The sequence below is a fragment of the Cheilinus undulatus genome, linkage group 22 (assembly GCF_018320785.1).
Source record: "Cheilinus undulatus linkage group 22, ASM1832078v1, whole genome shotgun sequence".
In the NCBI taxonomy this organism is placed as follows: Eukaryota; Metazoa; Chordata; class Actinopteri; order Labriformes; family Labridae; genus Cheilinus; species Cheilinus undulatus.
Window position 1 is genome coordinate 9,340,317 of NC_054886.1, and position 20,948 is coordinate 9,361,264.

General features: G+C 39.8%; 1 protein-coding gene across 6 annotated transcripts in view; it reads right to left on the bottom strand.

The window, feature by feature from the left end:
- ank2b (ankyrin 2b, neuronal) overlaps positions 1–20,948 on the bottom strand; it is a 277,742-nt gene that overhangs the window by 198,014 nt on the left and 58,780 nt on the right. The window contains exon 1 of one of the 6 annotated variants that reach the window (XM_041779232.1): positions 1,983–2,151. The exons of the other annotated variants lie outside the window; for them this stretch is intronic. Coding sequence (XP_041635166.1) covers positions 1,983–2,069 — 87 coding nt within the window. The 5' untranslated portion in view covers positions 2,070–2,151. Of the gene's footprint in view, positions 1–1,982; positions 2,152–20,948 lie in introns of those variants that run through there. 6 annotated transcript variants of the gene reach the window in all.

Genomic DNA, 20,948 nt, shown 5'->3' on the forward strand with positions numbered 1-20,948 from the left:
GTCCTTTGAAATTCACAGCTAATTCTCAGGGAATGGGGAACATATTTGCACATTTTTTGGGACTTTGATAAGAATTTTAAGGGGAATAGTCTTGAACATTTCCAGGACTTCAAACAGATTTTTCTGGAAACTTTAATTGAAATGTGACCAACTGGTCAACAGACAGCCAAAACATCTGTTCTAAAGAGATCCATCATGGATTTTCTGCAGAAACGGGACCTTCAGGAGATTTCTGGTCCAAGATGAGACTGAGGTTTTAAGGCTGCTTTCACATTAGGCCCAGTTGTTTCGAACCGCGGCGCGGTTCCCCCTCCCCCCTTGCCCCCCGGCCCCCCGGCTTGCTTTCACACTAGCAACATCGAACAGTGCCCAGGCGCACTTGTGTATACTCGGTCTGAAAAGGCAGGTGGCGGTATGCACGTAGATGGTTTACAACCCCGCAAAGGAGGAGAGAGAAGAAGAAGCTACCATGGCAACCACTGGGGTCATGACCTGAGCAAAGATTATTTTTGTTTTGACCCAGCAAAAAGTCCATCCTGCCGCCATGGATGATAAAAATCACTTTTAAGATGCCAGCAACTTCGCATCTGCACATCTACTCCAGCTCAGAGGATTAAATGGGCTCACGCTGCAAAGATACAGCATTTTTTGAGGTGACAGGAGACTTTTATTGCCTTTGCACTTCCTCTCAATGACTCCAACTCTTGTTCATCTGTAAGGTGAGTCACAACTGACCGTTTATTGGCTGGACTCTGATGATTTCCACCCTTTATTGAGGAAAAATGTGAACATACTGTTGCGCTGTGGTAAGAAGTTTAGTTTTTACGATGATGTCATAAAGCTGATACAACGCTCTGGTTGCATTTACATCTCATCCGAACCGTGCCAGAGTCCACTTGAATCGCGCCTGAGACCACCTCCCCAAGGGGGCCCGGGCGTGGTGCCCGGGCGCGGTTCGTTTGCATTCACACTACCAAAACGAACTGAACTTTGGGCTCAAGTGCACTCGGATCCAGGACCGGGCCCCTAGTGTGAAAGCCACATAAATCTATCAGGTCCTACTGATTCCAAAAAAAAAGTAAGAAGCTAAAAATGCATTCCAAACAGAAGCGCAGGTCTCAGTAGGACATGTATCATGCATTACATCCAAAAATATTGTTAGTTAAGGTTTCACTATTCACTTACTTGACATTCATATGGTTATTGCCATTTAACCAAAGAAGGATCAAGATTTAAGTATATCCAATATCACTATTTAGCTAAAAAAAAATCCTTGACATGAGTCATGTTTCACCATTTATCTAAAAATAACTACCAATATATAGAAGTTTATATCCAGTATTAGCATTAAGCTAAAATATATTGAGATTTACCTAACGTTTATCACCATTTTACTAATAAAACTTAATGTATGTATCATGTATTAGCATTTTGCTAAAACATATTCACATTTACCTTATGTGTATGGACATTTAGCTGGAAAAATACCAAGATATACATGGTGTAATGCCACTCAGCTAAAAAACATTGATTTATAAATCATCCCATTATTTTTTGGTTGTATTCCTGATTCTCTTGGTTATTCCTAGAATGGAGGAGGATCGGCAAACATCAGCTTTTTTAGTCACTGATTGACAAATTTGATGTAAAATTATCTGGTTTGATGTTCATTTTCTTAACATGTATGTAATGTAAATATTCATTAAAACAGTCAACCTGCCGTTCAGCTAATAAGAACTACAGAGGTCTGATATGTGGTCCATATTGCCCAGCCCTACTCCAGGATGAGGATGGAGATGGAGAGGAAAATCAAAACACAATCATCAGGAGTGAAGCTGAAGGAAAAAAAAAAAAAAATAAATAAATAAATAAATAAATAAATAAATAAATAAATAAAAATTTAAAGAATCCAAACAGCCTCTCCCGTCTCTCCTCCAGCTCCCCCATCTCTCTGCTCCATGTGGCTCCATCTGTTCATTTACCTTCTTGGGTCTCTTTCTCCTCTGTCCCAGCCCGTTGAGGCGGTCGCTGGGGTCCAGTCTGAAGTGGGAGTGGTTGTCCTCACTCATGTTGTCCCCCCAAAAACAAACAGGTCTCCCTCAGTCTGGTTAATTCCTCCTTGGTTGTGTTCCGTCTTTATTCACTTTTTCTCTTTTCTGCCTCCTGGAGTGAAGCGGAGCGAGCCGACCTCTCTCCTCCTCTCTGCTCCTCACGCTCTGACTGAATGTGTGGAGGGGCGAGCGGGCGAACGAGCCAGGCGGAGAGAGAGGGTGGGGAGGAGGGGGGAGTGGTCGGGAGGAGGGAGCACAATGGTGTTGCTATGGCAGCAGCTGCCACCAGTGTTTATCTGGAAACCCTCGCTGGAGAACCAAAATAGTTGCCACACGCAGAGAGAGAGCGGCCACATGTGTGGGATTCAGTGATTTTACACTTTTTTAATTGGTTTCCTTTTTTTGAACACCATTAAAACCAGAGGAGAGAGGAGACAAGGGTTTAAAATAAAAGTCAATATTACAGGCGCATCAGATGTTTATCCCATTCTTTATAAGACCAGTAGAAAATAAAAAAACGGACTGATAGGAATGTTTGAAACAAAAATGTAGCTGTTTGTTGAGCCAATATTTTGTTCATCACTTCTTTTGGTGTTATGCTCCCACTATGGCCAATATTTTCTCTTTTTTGACCATGAAACAGGTGACTCCTTCAGCAAATTATTAGACAAAGATAACTGGAGTAAACGCAATACGCAGTTTTTAAATGATGATTTTATTTATTAAGGGAAAAAAGCATCCAAACCTTTCTGGACCTCTGTGAAAAAGACAGCCTAATAACAGGTTGTTTCACCCTTGTCAACAATCACTGCAAGCGTTTGTGATAACTGGCAAGGATCACTGGCATCTGTCAGTCTGGAAAGGGTTACAAAGCTATTTCTAAGATTTTACCACAGTGAGAGCTATTACCCACAAGTGGAGAAAACTGTGAACAGCGGTGAACATTTCCAGGAGAGGCCGCCCTACCAAAGTGACTCCAAGGGCACATCGACGACTCATCCAGGAGGTCCCAAAAGAACCCAGAACATCTAAAGACCTGCAGGCCTCACTTGACTCAGCTAAGGTCAGTGTTCATGATTCAACAATATGAAAGAGGCTGGGCAAAAATGGTATCATGGGAGATTTCCAAGGCCAAAACCACTGCTGACCAAAAAGAACACTAAGGCTGGTCTCACATTTGATCAACATCCTGATGATCCCAAAGACTTTTGGGAAAATGTTCTGTGGACTGACCAGACAAAAGTTGAACTTCCTGTTACACATGGCGTTTCATTAAAAGAACATCATACCAACAGTCAAACATGGTGATGGTAATGTGATGGTCTGGACCAAGACCTGGACCCCTTTTGCTGTAAATCATAGAACCATGAACTCTGCTCTCTGCCAGAAAATCCTGAAGGAGAATGTCCAGCCATCAGCTCGTGACTTGTGATACGGAGCAGGACAATAGTCCCAAACACACCGGCAAGTCCACCTCTGAATGGACTTAAAAAATTAAATGAAGGTTTTGGAGTGGCTTGGTCAAGGTCTGGTCTTAAATCTGACTGAGATGCTGGCATGGCCTTAAACAGGCTGTTTGTGCTGGAAAACCCTCCTATGTGGCTGAATTAAAACAAATCTCTAAAAAAAGAGTGGGACAACATTACTCATTAAATACCACTATTAACACTTTTCTGTTGTTTGGGGGAAAGGCAAAAGACAAAATTGGTAACAGATCGGTCATCATGACATTTAAATTACATTCAATTAGTTCTTTTTTTAACTGAGCAGACATCAAAATATAACATTAGCTCATCAAGTGAGCTTATTAACTTTTTTCAGACAATTTCAAGGCGATTTCAGCACTGGATTTATATTTTTGGCTAAAGAGACTTGCTCCAAAGTTTGGAAATACTTTTCATTGGACTTTCTGGGCAGAGGAGGACTGTTTTAGTTTGTGAATGAATGTTGGTATGTGGTGTGGCGTGTTGGTCATGATGTTCTACTATAAAAACAAAACATCCATTATTTTTTGTCATGTATAGGGTTAAGATTTTTAAAATTGTTCCAAAATGCTGAGGCAGGCCTTCAACCTCCTGGCAAACAGCTAGAACACACCTACCTGCCTATCAACCCTGCCAGAGCGCTTGTTATGGCAATTCATGAGTTTCTCTTGATGGGAGATGTACTCGCTGCCTCACCTTGCATTTGCATCATCATCTGTCTATGTCATCAGCATGACATAAACCACAGTGAAGACAGTGAGTATGGTGATAACTCTAAGCCAAGAATAAGTGATAATATCAGCACCATCTGCACTCCATTGTTCCAATCTTTTCCTCCTTGAATGGAAGTAATGCTCCTGGTTATTGATTTAATTGGTTAACTGGTGACTTTTAGCCAACTGCATTGGTTTATGACCTCAGCAGGTGATGACCCCAGCAGGTGATGAAATGAGAACAAAATGAGAAACCAACACCACCTCTACCCAAATATGAGTAATGCATCCTGCATCCACCTTGTGCTAATTCTCGAGGGCGTGTGTAGTCGCTGTGTCAAACTGATGTTGGAGATTTTGGCAGCCATGATGCATCCACATCTGCAGAGTTGACAGCATATACAGTGCTTAACAAATTTATTAGACCACCTGTCATATTTGTCTCAGAGACCATCCAGCATCGTGAAGTGCTTTAATACGGACTCTTTCATTTTCAGTGAGCTCTCCACATTTTACCATTTTGAACAGGAATGAGGATTTTCAAACTGAATTTATCCAACTTTGAACTGGCTCGCTGGGCTTCTCTGAGAAGTCAGAAATGAATCAAGCATAACATTCAACCACTAAAACTCATTTTTCTGTTCTGGAATGCAAGTAAATAACTATAATTTGACATAATAATCAAGAAATAATAATGTGCTTTACTCTTTTTTCAGTTTTTTTGTAAAGCAGTGAATTTGAAAACTCATGGATAACAATAATAATTATATTTTAGCATTAAAAATATCATTTGGGTTAAAAAGCTTCTACATATTGGTTTAGTAACCATTGCAGAAACATAAAAAAATGATTTGGATAATTAATAATACTGTTAATTTAGGGCAGCTGTGGCATAAACCTTACTTTGGTTGGGGTTAGGGTGGTCTAATAAATTTGTTTAGCACTGTATATCACCACCATTAGCCTTACCCCTCTGAGACCTTGTGCTGTTTTTTAACCATTGTGTCTCACCAGGACTTCTTGTCTTAAAAAGCGTATTAAACATAACCCTGTGGTCCACAGTCAAGCTCTAAACATCTTCTTTTTCAGGCAACCTGGGCTTTAAGAATATGTGTTGAGAGAAAGAGCCATGATTTGCTGTGGGAGCTGGCAGGTGATAATTGGGATCAGCTGGCAGTCACCTGATCACAGCTGGGCGTACGACTACCATGTACTGCATGAACTAATGCTAGGCTTCATATTCACAGAAGAAGTCCTTGCACTTTCGGGAATTTGAATGATTATTTAAAGCAGTTCCTGTCTACAGCGACACTGAGGGACACCTCACGGCCTCTCTGTGTCTCTTTCTCACTATTATGAGTCATTCAGGCTCTCTTCTCCAGTTTCTAAGTGCTTGCACAGGCGCTGTTTGGCAAAGCATGACGCGACTACGGAACAGCCAGCCATTGGTTGTCACTGCCCAGTCACAATGCATTGTGGGAAACAACAAACAATTAAAAAATTGATTATAAATGAATAAAAAGTTCAGTACCAGAGTTAAAGACCCCGGAATGTCAGCCAAGTTCCAAGCTCGCTAGAAAAGCCTTTGTAAGAGCTACAAAGGTGTGGCATCATGAGAACGGCACAACAGAGAGCTTTAAGAGGAGAAAAACAAGTAAATGGCTAAGATTTATGGTTCAAAAGTTATTCAGCTTTGAGTAACACACATCCCTTCTTGTTGTATACAACAACGCTGGTCTCAAAGGGTAAATACAATCAAAAGAGATGACTTATCAAAAATGTACACAATGTAAAGTGTGTACCAATGAAGACCTGAAAATAAGTCTCCATACTAGGCTGTAAACACGTCTACTTCTACTGTAAAACAGATGTTTTAATATAGGACCAAATGGGATTCCTTGGCTTTTTCAGACAGCCTCTAGTGGACACTTGAGAATATGCAGCTTTTTGCACTTCAACACTGGAGGTTGCCACTTACTAGAACACCTTGTTAAGGAGGTCTTCAAATCTCTGTTATGGTTAGCATGGCCGAAATAAGAATGGATCTGAAGGAGAATGAATAAAGGGGTTAAACTTCCAAACGACAGAATCTCAGTCTAAACACCCAGACTAGGGTTAATTCAGGCTAATTTAACAACAGGTAATACAGTCCAGAGGTGATCTACTACTGTTCTAACCAGGATGATAGTTATTTCAGGCAAGATGTGAACAAAAGACGCTGATAGAAAAATATGAAGTCCAAATGTCTAATTATTCATCTCTGTTAACGAGAGGCTGCTCCAGTCTGCTGTGATGGTAGCCAACAGCCAGAGGCCATCATTAAGACACACCAATCAATGCTTTTCAAAGGAACTCAGAAAGCTGCCTCTGACTGAGGAAGGGGTGAGATACGAGGAGTGGGGGGTCTACACATGGATTTAAGAGCTGGCTGCCTTCAGACAACAAAGAGTGACAGGCCGGTGTGGATTTGCTGAGTTTGTCTGGTGTGTAATCCTCGCTGTGTTGACAGTTATTGACCAGATCTGAAGAGGAAGGATCTTAACATGCTTCCCTCTGTTTCAGATCAGTGTAGAGACATGTAGGCTTAAAACCTCTCAACATACATGAGAATTTCATGTCTAACAGATGAAGCCCTACATGCCTTCATCTCTGCACTAGCTTAGAGGTCTCTGTTTGGTGTGGACCTACCAGGTAAGTCAAAATCAGGCCATGATAAAGCAGCATTTTGTGTTCATGTGTAAACTGGAATCACAACAGCTCTCCAAACCAGACCAAACTGAGGCAGATGAGACGTTCTGAGACCGTCATCATCTTCATCATCATTATCATCATCATCATCATCATCATCATCAGACACAGGTGGGTATGTTAATCACACACCTTATTAGCCCCACACCATCTGTTGCAGACTTCACAGTCACATCCTCACTCCTCTTTTCTCCTCAAATACTTCAGTATCTGCGTCCTCTCATTGCTCTGGAGGAGAAATCACATCAGACAGAACTAATCTGCATTTTTTCAAGCAGACACTGATTCATTTAAAAATCAGACTCAAAGATCTTACAAAAAGGCCACTTAGACATCCTGGAAAACATCTGAGAAACAAAAGAAGAAGAGACAGTTGTTGGGCTTTCAATATTTAGCTCTAGTGTCAGACTTTGGTTTGACTTCTGTTGAAGTTCTGGGATTAGTGGGGCAGAAATGGCAAGTATGACTACATAATATATGTTTTTTTTTTCTCAATTATCTGATTTTTTTTTTAACAAACTAATTCTGTGTCTTTTAATGTGGGTCAAACTTGGATGTATGCTTGAATGATTAAGTCATGTTTCTTAAAAGTATGGATGTTGTAAATATTGTATTTATTTGATTTCATGTACTTTTCAGCTTAAGGAGTATTATCTGGAATTATGATAAAACAAACATGTTAATAAAGCATCTTATTCCAAATAAGTTCATTGCAAGAACTTGTAACTAAGGTCCCTAGTCGTTATGTTGTTGGAATGGTTTTATTATGAAACAGCACTATCAGGAAATGGGCTGTTTTCAGAAGCAGATAGAGACCAAACTTCCAACCACAATTTCACATGCAAGCAAAAGGAGGGTCAGGGGGTCATAGTGCTTGAACAGCCATCTAAATCTGCAATCTTTTTAAATTTTGTATCCATTATAATACTATTACCACAAAAAACAGAAAACAATACCACGTTACACCTCATAAAAAATAAGAATGCAAAATTGTTTTAAAGTGTATAAAACACAAACACAATAATTGGTGCCATTTCACTGCAAAAAATAGACAAAAAGTAGTGTAAAAGTGAGCCCTGATTGCGGTCACGTCCCATGGTATAAACTCCAGCTTTTGATAACTTTTGATCTCCAGGTTGTCTAGTTTGAGAAAAAAAAAAAAAATCTGGACTCAGTCAGATAAAATCCCTAGGAGTAGTTTGATAAAATGTGCAGTGTCTGAATGCAAAAATTTCATGTTTTGCTGTTTGTAGTGCATTTCCTGTATGTTTTAGAAGATGGCCCCAAGAAACTTTTTTATTCGTCTAGACCTGATACATATGTTTGCCAATTTTCATGCCTGTAGGTCTTACCTATTCCCCTATCTTTTTTTATGGCACCCCCCATGGGGCCACTGTGTGATTGACTTGCAAAATTCTACCCCCAGATGGCTATTTCCGCAGAAGGACAATTTTGGGGAAAATGTGGTGACTTCATACATATGTTAAGGACCCCAAAACAGACTGCAAAGTCATTTGGCACTATCAAAAATGCTTTATTTTGAAATTGCAATGATGCTGGTGGACTTCCTGTTGAGATTTGGGCATGGGTCCAAGAGGCTATTTTGTAGGTCTCATGATGACCCATATGCACACCAAAATTCATGAGCCTGGGTTGAAGAGTGTATAGGGGCTGATTTCTTTTTGTTGCAACACATAAAAACACAAAAGAATCAGTGGAGTGAATGGCAGAAGGGGGCACTGTGACAAGGTAATCATATTGATGCGTGGATGCAGGTTCAATGGGTAATTATCCTTGTGAAGTTTGGTGATGATTGAAATAAACACTAAAAAGTTATAAGGCATTATAGGTTTAAATTCACAGCAAAAAAATAGACAAAACGATGTTTAAGTATGGGCTCAGGTTGCAGCCCCGCCCTATGATGAAAACCCAAGCTTTTCACAATTTTAGATAATCAGGTTGTCTAGTTTCAGCAAACAAATTCTGGAGTCAATCAGATGAAATCCCTTGAACTAGTTTGTTAAAATGTGCAAAGTGTCCGTCAGTGGAAGAATGCCAAAATTTGACCTTTTGCTGTTTGTAGAGCGGGTGCTATATGTTTTAGAGGATAGCCCAAGGGACTCACCCCTAGGTGGCTTTTCCTGCAGGGGGATAATTTTTGAGAATGTTTCTTGGACTTTTTACATATATTAAGGTTCCCAAAACAGGCCGCAAAGAGACAGAAAAAAATAACCCCTTCAATTTCAATGGGTCCTCACTGATCATGTCGGTGCTCCTGCCCTAGAAAAGCTGTCTTCACAGAACAGTCTTTAAGTCTACACAGATTCTGTTTTCAAGCCACAAGTGTTCTAGTTCTGTGTATTTTAAATGTCATGCTTCAGATTTATTCTTCTGTTTTAATATGCACTACCTCTTGCCTGCCAATCCAGTCAATCAGCAACGCTCAAGGCAACCCGAGTCTGCCAACTGCTGCAACCAGTCGGCCAACTCAAGGCAGACAAAATATCAGACAAAAGCCTTTCTGAGAATCTCTGCAGAGTAAAGCTTGTAGACATTATTAAGACTTTTTCACATTTATTTTTCATTTTGTAAAAAGTAATCAGAAAGTTTAGATTAAAATCTGTAATCTTCCATAACGTATTAACCCAAAACTGAACAGGCGTGTTAGTTATGTCATTACAGGAAAACATAAGAAACCGCAACCTCAAAATCTGATTTAAAATGTGAGATGAACAATGCAGTCTTTATCTGTGAGTGTAATTCATCAGCTGGGGATGATACTTGGAAAATATTACAACTCTGAAGGGCTCCAGCAGACATGAGGTCAGCGAGGAGGCTTTAACAGACCCGTCTGTATCACAGAAAAGAGTCTCTCTAAAAAACACGTCAAAGCAGAAACCAGCTGATGAACGACAAAAATAAAGCCAGCCTTTCAGATCTGCTCTTGTTCTCCTCACAGAACCTCCTGAAATATAAGAACTGACCCAGGGCATGGACTTTTACATGAAATTCATCCAACACTGCAGAAAGGTTTAATAGAAGTATTCTGCAAACACAGCTCAGGACGGGTCATTAAAATTTAACAACAGCAATATGTTAGAGCAAGCAACGCAATTATTTTCTAACGAGACAGAGTCAGCGATTAAATCCCCTCTGGGTGATGTTTACCAGCTGAACAAGACAATCTACGGAGTAAAACCAGAAAATCACAGAGACCCCCTTAATCAGATCTCTGCCTTTATTCAGCATTACTGTATTATTCTACAGTTGTTGGTACATCCATGAACGCCTTTACTCTCTCACTCTGACAGAGAGAGTTGATACAGCAGAGAGAGACAAGAGAAAGAAGCTGACACGCTCTGTTTCCGCTAGACTGAGGATTTTAGTACTTTCTATCTCCTGAGGAAGTCCTGAGTGTAAAAGACTTAAACCCACATCCTAAAGAGACTGCCTTAGATTGTTAACTATTTTCTGCTTATTGTACGGTCTAAATGATTGACAGGTGCATAAACAGTCTTCAGCCTGCAAGAGAGTTTGGGTCCGGCAGATGCTTTGAGAACGTTACCTGCCTGACTGTATAGTTCCAACTGTAAAGTTTGGTGGAGGAGGATAATAATGGGGCTGTTTTTCAGGGTTTAGGTCCCTTATCTGCAGTGAGTGCCAATTTTAATGCTTCAGCATACCAAGATATTTGGACAATGCTATGATTCCAACTGTGTGGCAAATGTTTTGGGCCTACAGCCTAAACCTAGAGCCAGAATAAAATAACCACATAGTCATGTAATTGTCAAGAAAACAAGATAATTCAATGGTGGAAATGCTCTCTCTTGACCCAGAAACATCAAACAGACACCCTCACAGTTATCCCACCTTTTAAATCAATCACCATGACAACCATGTTCTATGGAGGTGATACACCTGTAGGTGGTAGGTGTAATATTTAAGCTCTAACTTGCGCCTACATTCAAACTATCTCAGCTGGTGCAAAACTTCCAATAAGCATGTATAGAGCAAACCAGTGGTTTACAACACGGAGATGAGGAACCCCTTTAAATGACATATTTGCCACTTTACACCAATTTTGCCAAATTTTAACCCATTTTCATCACTTTCTCCCACCAATTTTGCCTATTTAAACACATTTTTGCCACCTACAACCCATTTTTGTTCTTTTTTTTTTTGCCTGTTTTTGCTTCTAAATTAATTCTTGCCACTTTCGCCTATCATTTTCTCTGTTGACACATTATTGCCAGTATTAACCATTATTTATCCCATTTTTATTCTGTTTTTAAGAAAAGGGATTCACATGTTTAAGAAGACTATTCTTCTTCTCTCTTATTTAACCATTTATGGTTCAACTGCAGGGGGAAATCTAAAGGCAACATCAGTCTGCAATGATTGTCCTCTGCCTGTGCACTGATGCAGTTGTTCATGTCTGTATCATGATGCATCATGGGGATTTTTTTCAACACCTCTACTGTTGATTTCCATTTGGAGAGAAACAAAAAAAGACTGCTTACAAAAAGACACAGGTTGGTGGCTGAGGCCTTTTTTTTTAACTATAGGCCGATAGAATCTCTCTAACAGCTGGAAGCTGAAGTTTTACTCCGCTCCATGAATCCAAACCCACCCATGTTCACAGACCTGCAGCTCCAGCTGAGTCACGGCTCATTGATGTATTGTAGATCTCAGCTTTGATGCTTTGTGCAGCATCTGTGTGATGTTTGTTTTAAAGGTGGGTACGTCTTTTCTCTCCCTCTTTAAAAGGTCGACCACATATACGGTGAAGTGAAACTGGAGTTCAAGCAGCAGCTCTAATCACTCTGACTAATGATGTGGATAGTCAGACCTCGCTTAAACAAGTAAATACACATCAGCTGGAGTGTTTTCATGTGTGAGAGCATGTGTGATAAGGCCAACAACAAAGGAAGTCTTTGTTCAAGTCTTGTTAAATTAAAACACAAAAGAGGAAACCCAGATTCTTCACTTTATGACCTGGAGAAGAAGAAGACATCTTTTCAGACACAGAGGCCGGTGATGACACTGACCCGGCCTGACACCACCTCCATTAAGAGAAAAAAAAACAGAGAGACAAAAGGAACTCCCACATTCCTCAGAGACACTGAATGCCTCCCGGTTCTAAAGGATTCCCATCACCATCAGAGTGATTTAGCAGCTCTGAGCCGTTAGCCGTCACTTTAACGAGAGCAGACAGAGAATCTCTGAGTGAGTTTTCTAGAAAGTATTGTCACTCACTTTCAAAGCTGCTCCAAACTGAGCGTCTGCTCTTCTTCTGTTTAGAAACACGGGGGGATTAGCTTTCAGCAAAGACCCTAATTACGCACAAGTGTGGATTACCAAAAGGGCAAGTGGGGCAAATAACCCCGGGGCCTCAAACCATTAGGAGCCCTGAAAATCAAGAGTTTTCACTTTCACACGATCCAGTCTTACAGGGAATTACATTCAGAGGACAGACGGGCCATGCTGGGAGGGAACAAGCAAGTAGTGTGTTCAGGAAGGGATGTAGATGCAAAAATGTGAGAGCAATGTGAGCTTGGAGAGCAAAGCTGTTTGAATGGTTCATGTTTCTGTGTTTACCTATCAAAAACAGTTTAGCACCTCTCAAACAAGTGAAGGCACTTAGGCTCAATCACAATACAGCTCTTGTCCCTCCCACTTAGCCCCACCCCTACGATTTACTCATTTATGTGTGGGAGTAGGGCACCCTCTAAAAACATAAATATAAATGATAACATTTTTTTAAAAAAGGTCAGTGTTCTGCATTTGTTTTAGGGATGCATGATATTAGACTGTTGCTGATATTTGGTATCCCAATGTTTCAAAGCTCACTTGTCACTTGTATACCAGTACCTTTATATAAACCCCTTTTTATAATGAAAAAACACAAAGAAGTAGACGGTTTGGTAGTTGTTTTATGTTGGCAGAAATTTTCATATCACATTCACATCATACTACATCTTGCAACATGTCTGTCTTTCTGTCTGTCTGTGTCGATTTGCACACCACACCGTAGTTCTGACTGTCCTCGATCCTTCTCAGAAGACTTCTTGGATGTTCTGGTTCGAAACTAGTGCCATGAAAAATTCATCAATATGTACAGATTTTCTATAAAATCCCAAAATGTTGTGCTGAGTCATCACTCAGTTACTTATGCTGCGTACCATTTTATCTCAGAAGTCGGGTGTCAGTGCTGGGAATGTTGTCACACCCAAGTTGAATGCCTTCCATTTGGTTTGATCATGTCAAATGTAATTTAGCATTTTTCAAATGAGTCAGTGCCCTAAAGCTTAATCACAAAGCCTTACCTTGAGTCTACCATTTAGCCCTAGGTTGCATTTTGATTATTCACTTAGTAACTCCCAACACTGCCAACTAGTTACTAGTTGAAGGACTTTTCTGTCTTGTGTTGGGTTCATCTAAAATGTGTACATTCAACTATTGATCTGTTGCTGCAGCTGGATCTGGACAAAAAAAAAAATGTATTGGGCATTTTTGGTCCACATCTGCCTGTAAAAGGTGGCCAAAAATGACTAAAAACTAATCCACAATATCCATGCTCAAGCAAAATCATGTAAGAAGTGAACGTCAAAAGATCTGTGTTGAGTCATATTTCTTTGATTGCAGGAGGGAAAAAATTGTGACCACAGTTAATATTCAATCAACTGTGCAGCTCCAGTAAGGCTCAATATTTAATGAAGAACCAGTTCTAGACTAAAGCTACATCTGGGCCAACTGCTACACCGGCAATATTGCAATTTAATATGCAATTACTTTATAAGTTCCTCATCTTATGTATTTATAATAAGAACAACCAACAATTTAATCTATATTTTAACCAACGCAATATCAAATAGATTAAACTAGGACTGAATAATTTTGGAAAAAAATATTTAAACTCGAATTGCAAGTTTGATATAAATTGCTGCACTGCTGGGAATGACCATTTTTATGTCATTATCATTTTGATTAAGAAAAACATAAATACAAGACAAATCTGATTTTTTTTGTAGATTATTTTCAAAATATTGACACAAATTCTGCTATTTGACAATTGCAGTAGGATATATTGTGATCTCGTAATCTATCCAAATAATCATAACTAAGATTTTTACCATTAGAAACAGGCCTTTCAGGTTTTACTGGATGTTTTTTGTATTAGACTGTGTAAGTGTAGTGAGGTGAACCTAATGAGCTATAAACTGTGTGCACATGTAAACACACAACATAACACCCAATAAACATGTGTGACATCACTGACCCAGTGCATCCTGGGATGTCTTATTTTATTACCTCATGCAGCACAGTTTGATATGTTTGTTTTAAGAGACATTTTATTACTTTTCAAGTCCTAAAATTACATCCCATTCATTGCCATTTTGATCCATATTTAATCCTGAAAATGCAGCGTCATACACTGGCTGATATTGATTAACTCACAGATAATTATCACCCAGCTCTGCAGCTCTGTGTTTACTCGTCACTCTGAATCAATCTCATCTACAGCGACAACACACATCCTCATAAAACCCCTGAAACTAAGGCTTCTTTATTTCATGTTAGCATGCATCATCTTTCAATTATCTAAAATGACATTAACCTGGCTTTACTGTCCTTTAGAAGTTTTTTTTTATAAATCAATACGAAAAATGCAGGTATTTAATACTGAAATTAAAGCAACTTAAAATACTGGCAGAGCCCTGTAGTCCCTCTTATGTCTGGCAGGAAGAAGCAGCATTAAATTAGACTTTTTAACCCCGCTCAGCTTTGAATCTACAGATAACAGAGAAATGTAGAGCTTGTTTAAATGTAATTCATTGATTTTTACCTCACTGAGGTAAAAGGAGAAGTACCTAAAAGAGGGTTCATGTCTCTATTTTTAAATCAACACTAACTGGCTTCATTATAAGCAGAAAACAGCGTCTGTTCTGCATTTCAAAGCCCACCCTGCTCTTTGTGTCCCGGCCCTCGGTGCCCCTCTGAGAGCCACGTGCCCTGTCAGCTGGCTGCCTGCCATGACGGGGAAAGGGGGGCATCTGGCTGAGCGCCAGGCTCTCTGAATATTTTATTAGTGGGTAGGGGGGTAATCAAGTAAGGGCTGGGGTTTTAAAGGAGGGAGGGAGGGACGGGGAGTCATGGGACAGTTAAGAAGAAGAAATAACCTTGAATCTTAGAAATCTGTCTTCATATACTCTCCAGAAACCACAATCAAAATGTCAAACACAGCAGAGTGATCACAGGTGGATCAGGGGACTTTGGCTCAACAGTAGGCACAGTATCAGGATGAGAATTTCCTGCTTGATAATCATCTAATTCTGATTATTTGGATTTATATTGCAAATATGATATGAGCTGTTAAAAAGAAGGGATCAATTATGACATTGACATTTTAATTAAGAACAACAAACAAAAACAAGAAAAGTAGTTTTTTGTGAACTATTCTAGAATAAACTGACACTTGAATGTATGCATAATGTGTAGACAGACCAACTTTACTGCAAAAAAGATATCAAACATATTTTGACACATTTCAGGTTGCAAAATTTGTGGCCCATTCTCTGGGTTTTTCAGGGGCCCAGCCAATTCTGTGTGCAGGCTTTGGTATAACTAACAAAATAAATTGCTGGCAAACTCCTGCACAGTTTCTGCAAAAAAAATGTCAAAAATGTCCAAAAAGTGGCAAAAAGAAATAGAAGACATGGAAGAAAAAATTGCAAAATAAAGTGGCAAAAATGGATAAAAGGCAGCATAATTGAGCAAAGGGGTTAAAAGTGACAAATAAAATAGCAAAAAATGGATAAAAGTGGCAAAAGAAGTGGCAAAAATCTGTGTAAAGTGACAGAACAGCAACAAACAAATGGCAAAAAAGGGGCCAAAAATTCAAAAAATTGGCTGAAATGTCAATAAAATGATACGAGTGACAAAAAAAATGGGCAAGAAAGGGGAACATAAAGCAAACTGGGGTTTGAATTGTAAAAACAGTGGTAAAAATGGATGAAAAGTGGCAGCAATGGGTTAAAAGTGGTAAAAGGTGTTGAAAATGGGATGAAAAGTAGCCAGAAGTAATAATAACACAGAACTGACACATTTTTCTGTCTAAAAAGGAGGTAACTGTTAGCCCGAATGCTAGCACCAATGCTACTGATCTAACACACATGCATCGATATCATCACAAAAATCACAGCTGCTGAGGGCCCATTCTCTGGGTTTTTCAGGGGCCCAGCTAATCCTGTGTGCAGGCCTGGGTATAATTAACAAACTAAATTGCTGGCAAACTCCTGCACACTGACTAAACTGCACAACACTTGTGCAATGTTTTGGCACTGAGACTTCACTGATGTATTGGAGGGATTCAGGCAGTGCTGTCCTAGCTCTATAGTCCTTTCCAACACTACCCTTCATTAAAATGACAGAGACTGTATACATTTTAAACATTTTGCATTGAAAGTATTGAAGAACTGAAACAGCCATACTGTAAACTTCCACAAACACTCCCAGTCACAGTGAGAATCGAGTGAGACGATGTCACCGAGAGCTCCAGGGTCTAATAAGGCTACAGGCAGCTGCTGATGACCTGCACAGTGAGGGTGGCTAAATAAAGCTCTGATGAGGGATTGATCGAGATAACGGGCGGATCTATACCGTGACGATGTTACATCTGATCCAGTGTCTGATTCTGCAGAGCAGGCAGCGGTGACTGATGACGCAGGGTCACACAGGCCAGCTATCGATCCACCTCAGAGGATAAAGGAGACGGGACCATACTGATACCTGTCTGTAAATCATATCTAAAGGTTTGGATTAAAGAGGATTCAAGTGGGGACTTCAGACTGAGCAAACTTGATAATATATGCCTAAAAGATAGGTTATATGCAGTTAGACATGCATTAGCCTATTAGCTTGGATTCACAGATTTGACTCTGTAATCAGCAGAGGGATATGGTCATAAAGAAACCTGGACTGATAAGAAAAACATATACAATATTCCATTTGTGGTAAACAGCAAGGGGAAGAAAAACTCTGAGCTGGTGGAACAGGTTTCCAGCGCAAACACGCAACCAAGCAATAAAAGTGAAATAGTTCTGTCAGTCAGAGTTCAGACTTCATGTTGGGCTGGGGCAGAAGACACAGAAACACACTGGGGATAGGGTAGGTGTTCTCTGGTTAAAGCTGAAGAATATATTTTTAATATAAAAACAAAGTGATTAGATACAATGCTGGGCTAGCTCTACAAGTCTGCCCTCTTTGTTGTGTTTGGTGGGACTAATAAGATGAAATAACAGAGTGGAGACTAACTTTATAAACGTATATCACCCTAATGTTAACTGAGTAGCTTTTTGTGTATTTTCACTTTTTGACTGTTACATGGAGTCGCCATCAGTGTTAACTAATCCCTTTCATAAATGTCAACAGGAAGTCTAAATGTATTTCAATTTTGTCCTTTAAGATAAAGAAAATATGAAGTTACAAGTCTGCAGATTTACAAGAGAGTGATGGGAATTATTGTTTTTACATTACCAATAGTGAATTCAGATCAGTTATGACTAAAAAGAAATAATCCTTTTCTATAAATACATAACATGTAACATTAATATCGTTTCAGATTTTATAACAGTGGACTGAGTCCATCACACTGTGAAGTTGTGGCCTCAGCCCTGAAGTCCAACCCCTCACATCTGAGAGAGTTAAACATGGGTTGAAACAATCTGCATGATTCAGGAGTGGAGCGTCTGTGTGCTGGACTAAAGAGCCCAAACTGTAGACTAGAATCCCTGAGGAAAGACATCAGGTTTTATCTTTCTGCTCATATGATGTATGATGTAGAAACTGGATGACACAGAACTGTCAATGGCATCGACATGTGCACAGACAGCTTTAAATCTCTGACCAGAATAAACTTAATTGGATTGTGAAAAAAATTGGTCATGTCACCGCAGCTAATGATTTAAGATCAATTATAGTTTTTCCTATCAGATATTGCAGGGCCTTGCTTTTCTAAGACATGTATTTGTCAATTTGTCACTGCTTTTGCTTTAATTACTTGTATTTTTCCATCACATGCATGCTTTGAATGGATTTTGTTCTTTTATCTTTTCAAACTTTATAAAATAGTACTTCACATGCATTACTTGTTTACATTGGCAGGGGATAACTGAATAATAATGTCCTTCATGTTATCAAATTTTGAAATGAATTCAAAGTAATTCCATTGGAAAGTTTGCAGATACAGGTACATCTCAAAAAATTAGAATGTCATGAAAAGTTCAATATTTTTTGTCACTCATTTCACAAAGTGAAACCCATAGACTCATTACACACAGAGTGAAATATTTCAAGCCTTTATTTCTTGAAATGTTGATGATTATGGCTTACAGATAAGAAAGCCCAAAATTCAGTGTCTCAGAAAATTTGAATATTGTGAAAAAGTTCAAAATTGGAAAGTCTTGGTGTCACACCCTAATCAGCTAATGAACTCCAAACACCTGGAAAGGTTTCCTGAGCCTTTAAATGGTCTCCAGTCTGGGTCAGTAGGCTACATAATCATGGGGAAGACTGCAGACTTGACAGATGTCCAGAAGACAGTCACCGACACCCACCACAAGGAGGGTAAGCTAAAAAAGGTAAAGAAGCTAAAGAAGCTGGTTGTTCACAGAGTGCTGTATCCAAGCATATTCATAGAAAGTTGAGTGGAAGGAAAAGGGTGGTAGGAAAAGGTGAACCAGCATAAGGGATAACTGCAGCCTTGAAAGGACTGTCATGCAAAATCCATTCAAGAATTTGGAGGAGCTTCACAAGGAGTGGACTGAGGCTGGAGTCAGCCCATCAAGAGCCATTGCACACAGACGAATCCTAGACATGGGCTACAAATGTAGTATTCCTCATGTCAAGCCACTCCTTAACCAGAGACAACGTCAGAAGCATCTTACCTGGGCTCTGGAGAAAAAGAACTGGACTGTTGCTCAGTGGTCCAAAGTCCTCTTTTCAGATGAAAGTACATTTTGCTGTCATTTGGAAATCAAGGTCCCAGAGTCTGGAGGAAGAGTGGGGAGGCACTCCAGTGTGAAGTTTCCACAGTCAGTGATGATTTGGGCTGCCATGGCATCTGCTGGTGTTGATCCACTGTGTTTTCTTAAGTCCACAGTCAACGCAGCCATCTACCAGGACATTTTAGAGACCTTCAAGCTTTCTTCTGCTGACAAGCTTTATGGAGATGCTGATTTCATTTTCCAGCAGGACTTCGCACCTGCCCTCACTGCCAAAGGTACCAAAAGCTGGTTCAATGACCATGGTGTTACTGTGCTTGATTGGCCAGCAAACTGGCCTGACCTGAACCCCATAGAGAATCTATGGGATATTGTCAAGAGGAAGATGAGAGACACCAGACCCAACAATGCAGATGACCTGAAGGCCGCTATCAAAGCAACCTGGGCTTACATTACACCTGAGCAGTGCCACAGGCTGATCGCCTCCATGTCACGCCGCACTGATGCAGTAATTCATACAAAAGGAGGCCCGACTAAGTATTGATTGCATAGAAATGAACATACTTTTCAGAAGCCTCACAGTGTACACCCGGCTTTAGTCACAATGTATCTACCCCTTACCCCATCCTAAATGTATGTTATTTATGGGGTTTTTTTTCAACAATTCCCCATGCACCTGGTAATATGCAAGGACATCCAGGTCATGACTAGGGTTCTGGAAGTTCTCCTTCTCCCCAGTGTCACGCTCAGATGGGCTAACTCACCATTACAGGCCTACAGCAAGAAGGATCTGCACAGGACTATTTTTTTTTCAACCCAAAGGTTAATGGCAAAGTTTTCATTAACTTCATCCAAGTTACTGAAAAATTTCAATATATTTTGATTCTCATTAAGAGGGTAACAGTGGATCTTGAGTCATAGCCTGTTGAGAATCACTGTTCTGTAAGGTAAATGGCTGCAGACAATAATGCAACTAGTCGAATTTACTCAGCAGCATGTGAAAATATAAGACATGCATTTCTTCATCTGTGTCTCTACTATCACTGTCATTTCTTGATTAAACTTATTTACTATGCAAAAGTCTTGTGCAAGTTTCAGAACTAAACATACAAAAACGAGAAGCATCAGTTGTTTATCAGATGGCAAAATAAATTGACAAATGCAAGAATTAACAAAATTACTTTTGCAATGTTTCTCTCATCAAGTCTTTTATTCTTAAGCCATTGTAGATCCTCATTGTGCAGAAAAAGTGTAAAGTGATACACTGAATGTTTACTTTAATGTGAATGTGAAATGATTAAATAAACTGTGCAATGGATAACAGCTAAGAGGAATTCAACATACACTTGATACATTCAGGAAATTCCATTTTTCACATGAGGGGGAAAAGGTAGATTTTCATTCTAAATACCTCCTTAAACCCTTCATACATCCTCACTTCTACACAAACAACAGAATGTAGTGTCTAAGTTTCTACATATTGTATGATTCTTGTGTCTCCACCTGAACTCCCGCCGAGCACTTCCTCCCTGTCCCTCAGAAACAGTGTTGCTATAGTAATTGTATCTAAGTGAATTACCATAGCAACCGCAGAGATGCTTTGAGTTAGCTGCTGCTTTTCAGAGATGGAGATCAAACGGGACGGATGTTTGTTAGAGGACGAGGAGAGGGAGGAAAGGAACAGAGGGAGAATACAGGATGAAATAAAGGGTAGAAGAGACGACAGAGGAAAGAGAACAGAGAGGAAGAAGAAAGGAGGTATTCCCTCATGACCCAGCCACCCTCTCTAATCCCTCTGTCTAATAACGACCTGTCAGGGTTTACTGTGGAAGTGGAGCACCTGTTTGTGGCTTGGTAGAGGAGGAAGTGATGAAAATCTGCTGGGTTCACTTCAGTACAGAGACTCATTAGAGAAAATAGCTTACAGCAGAGAAAATTCACTGTAGAGTA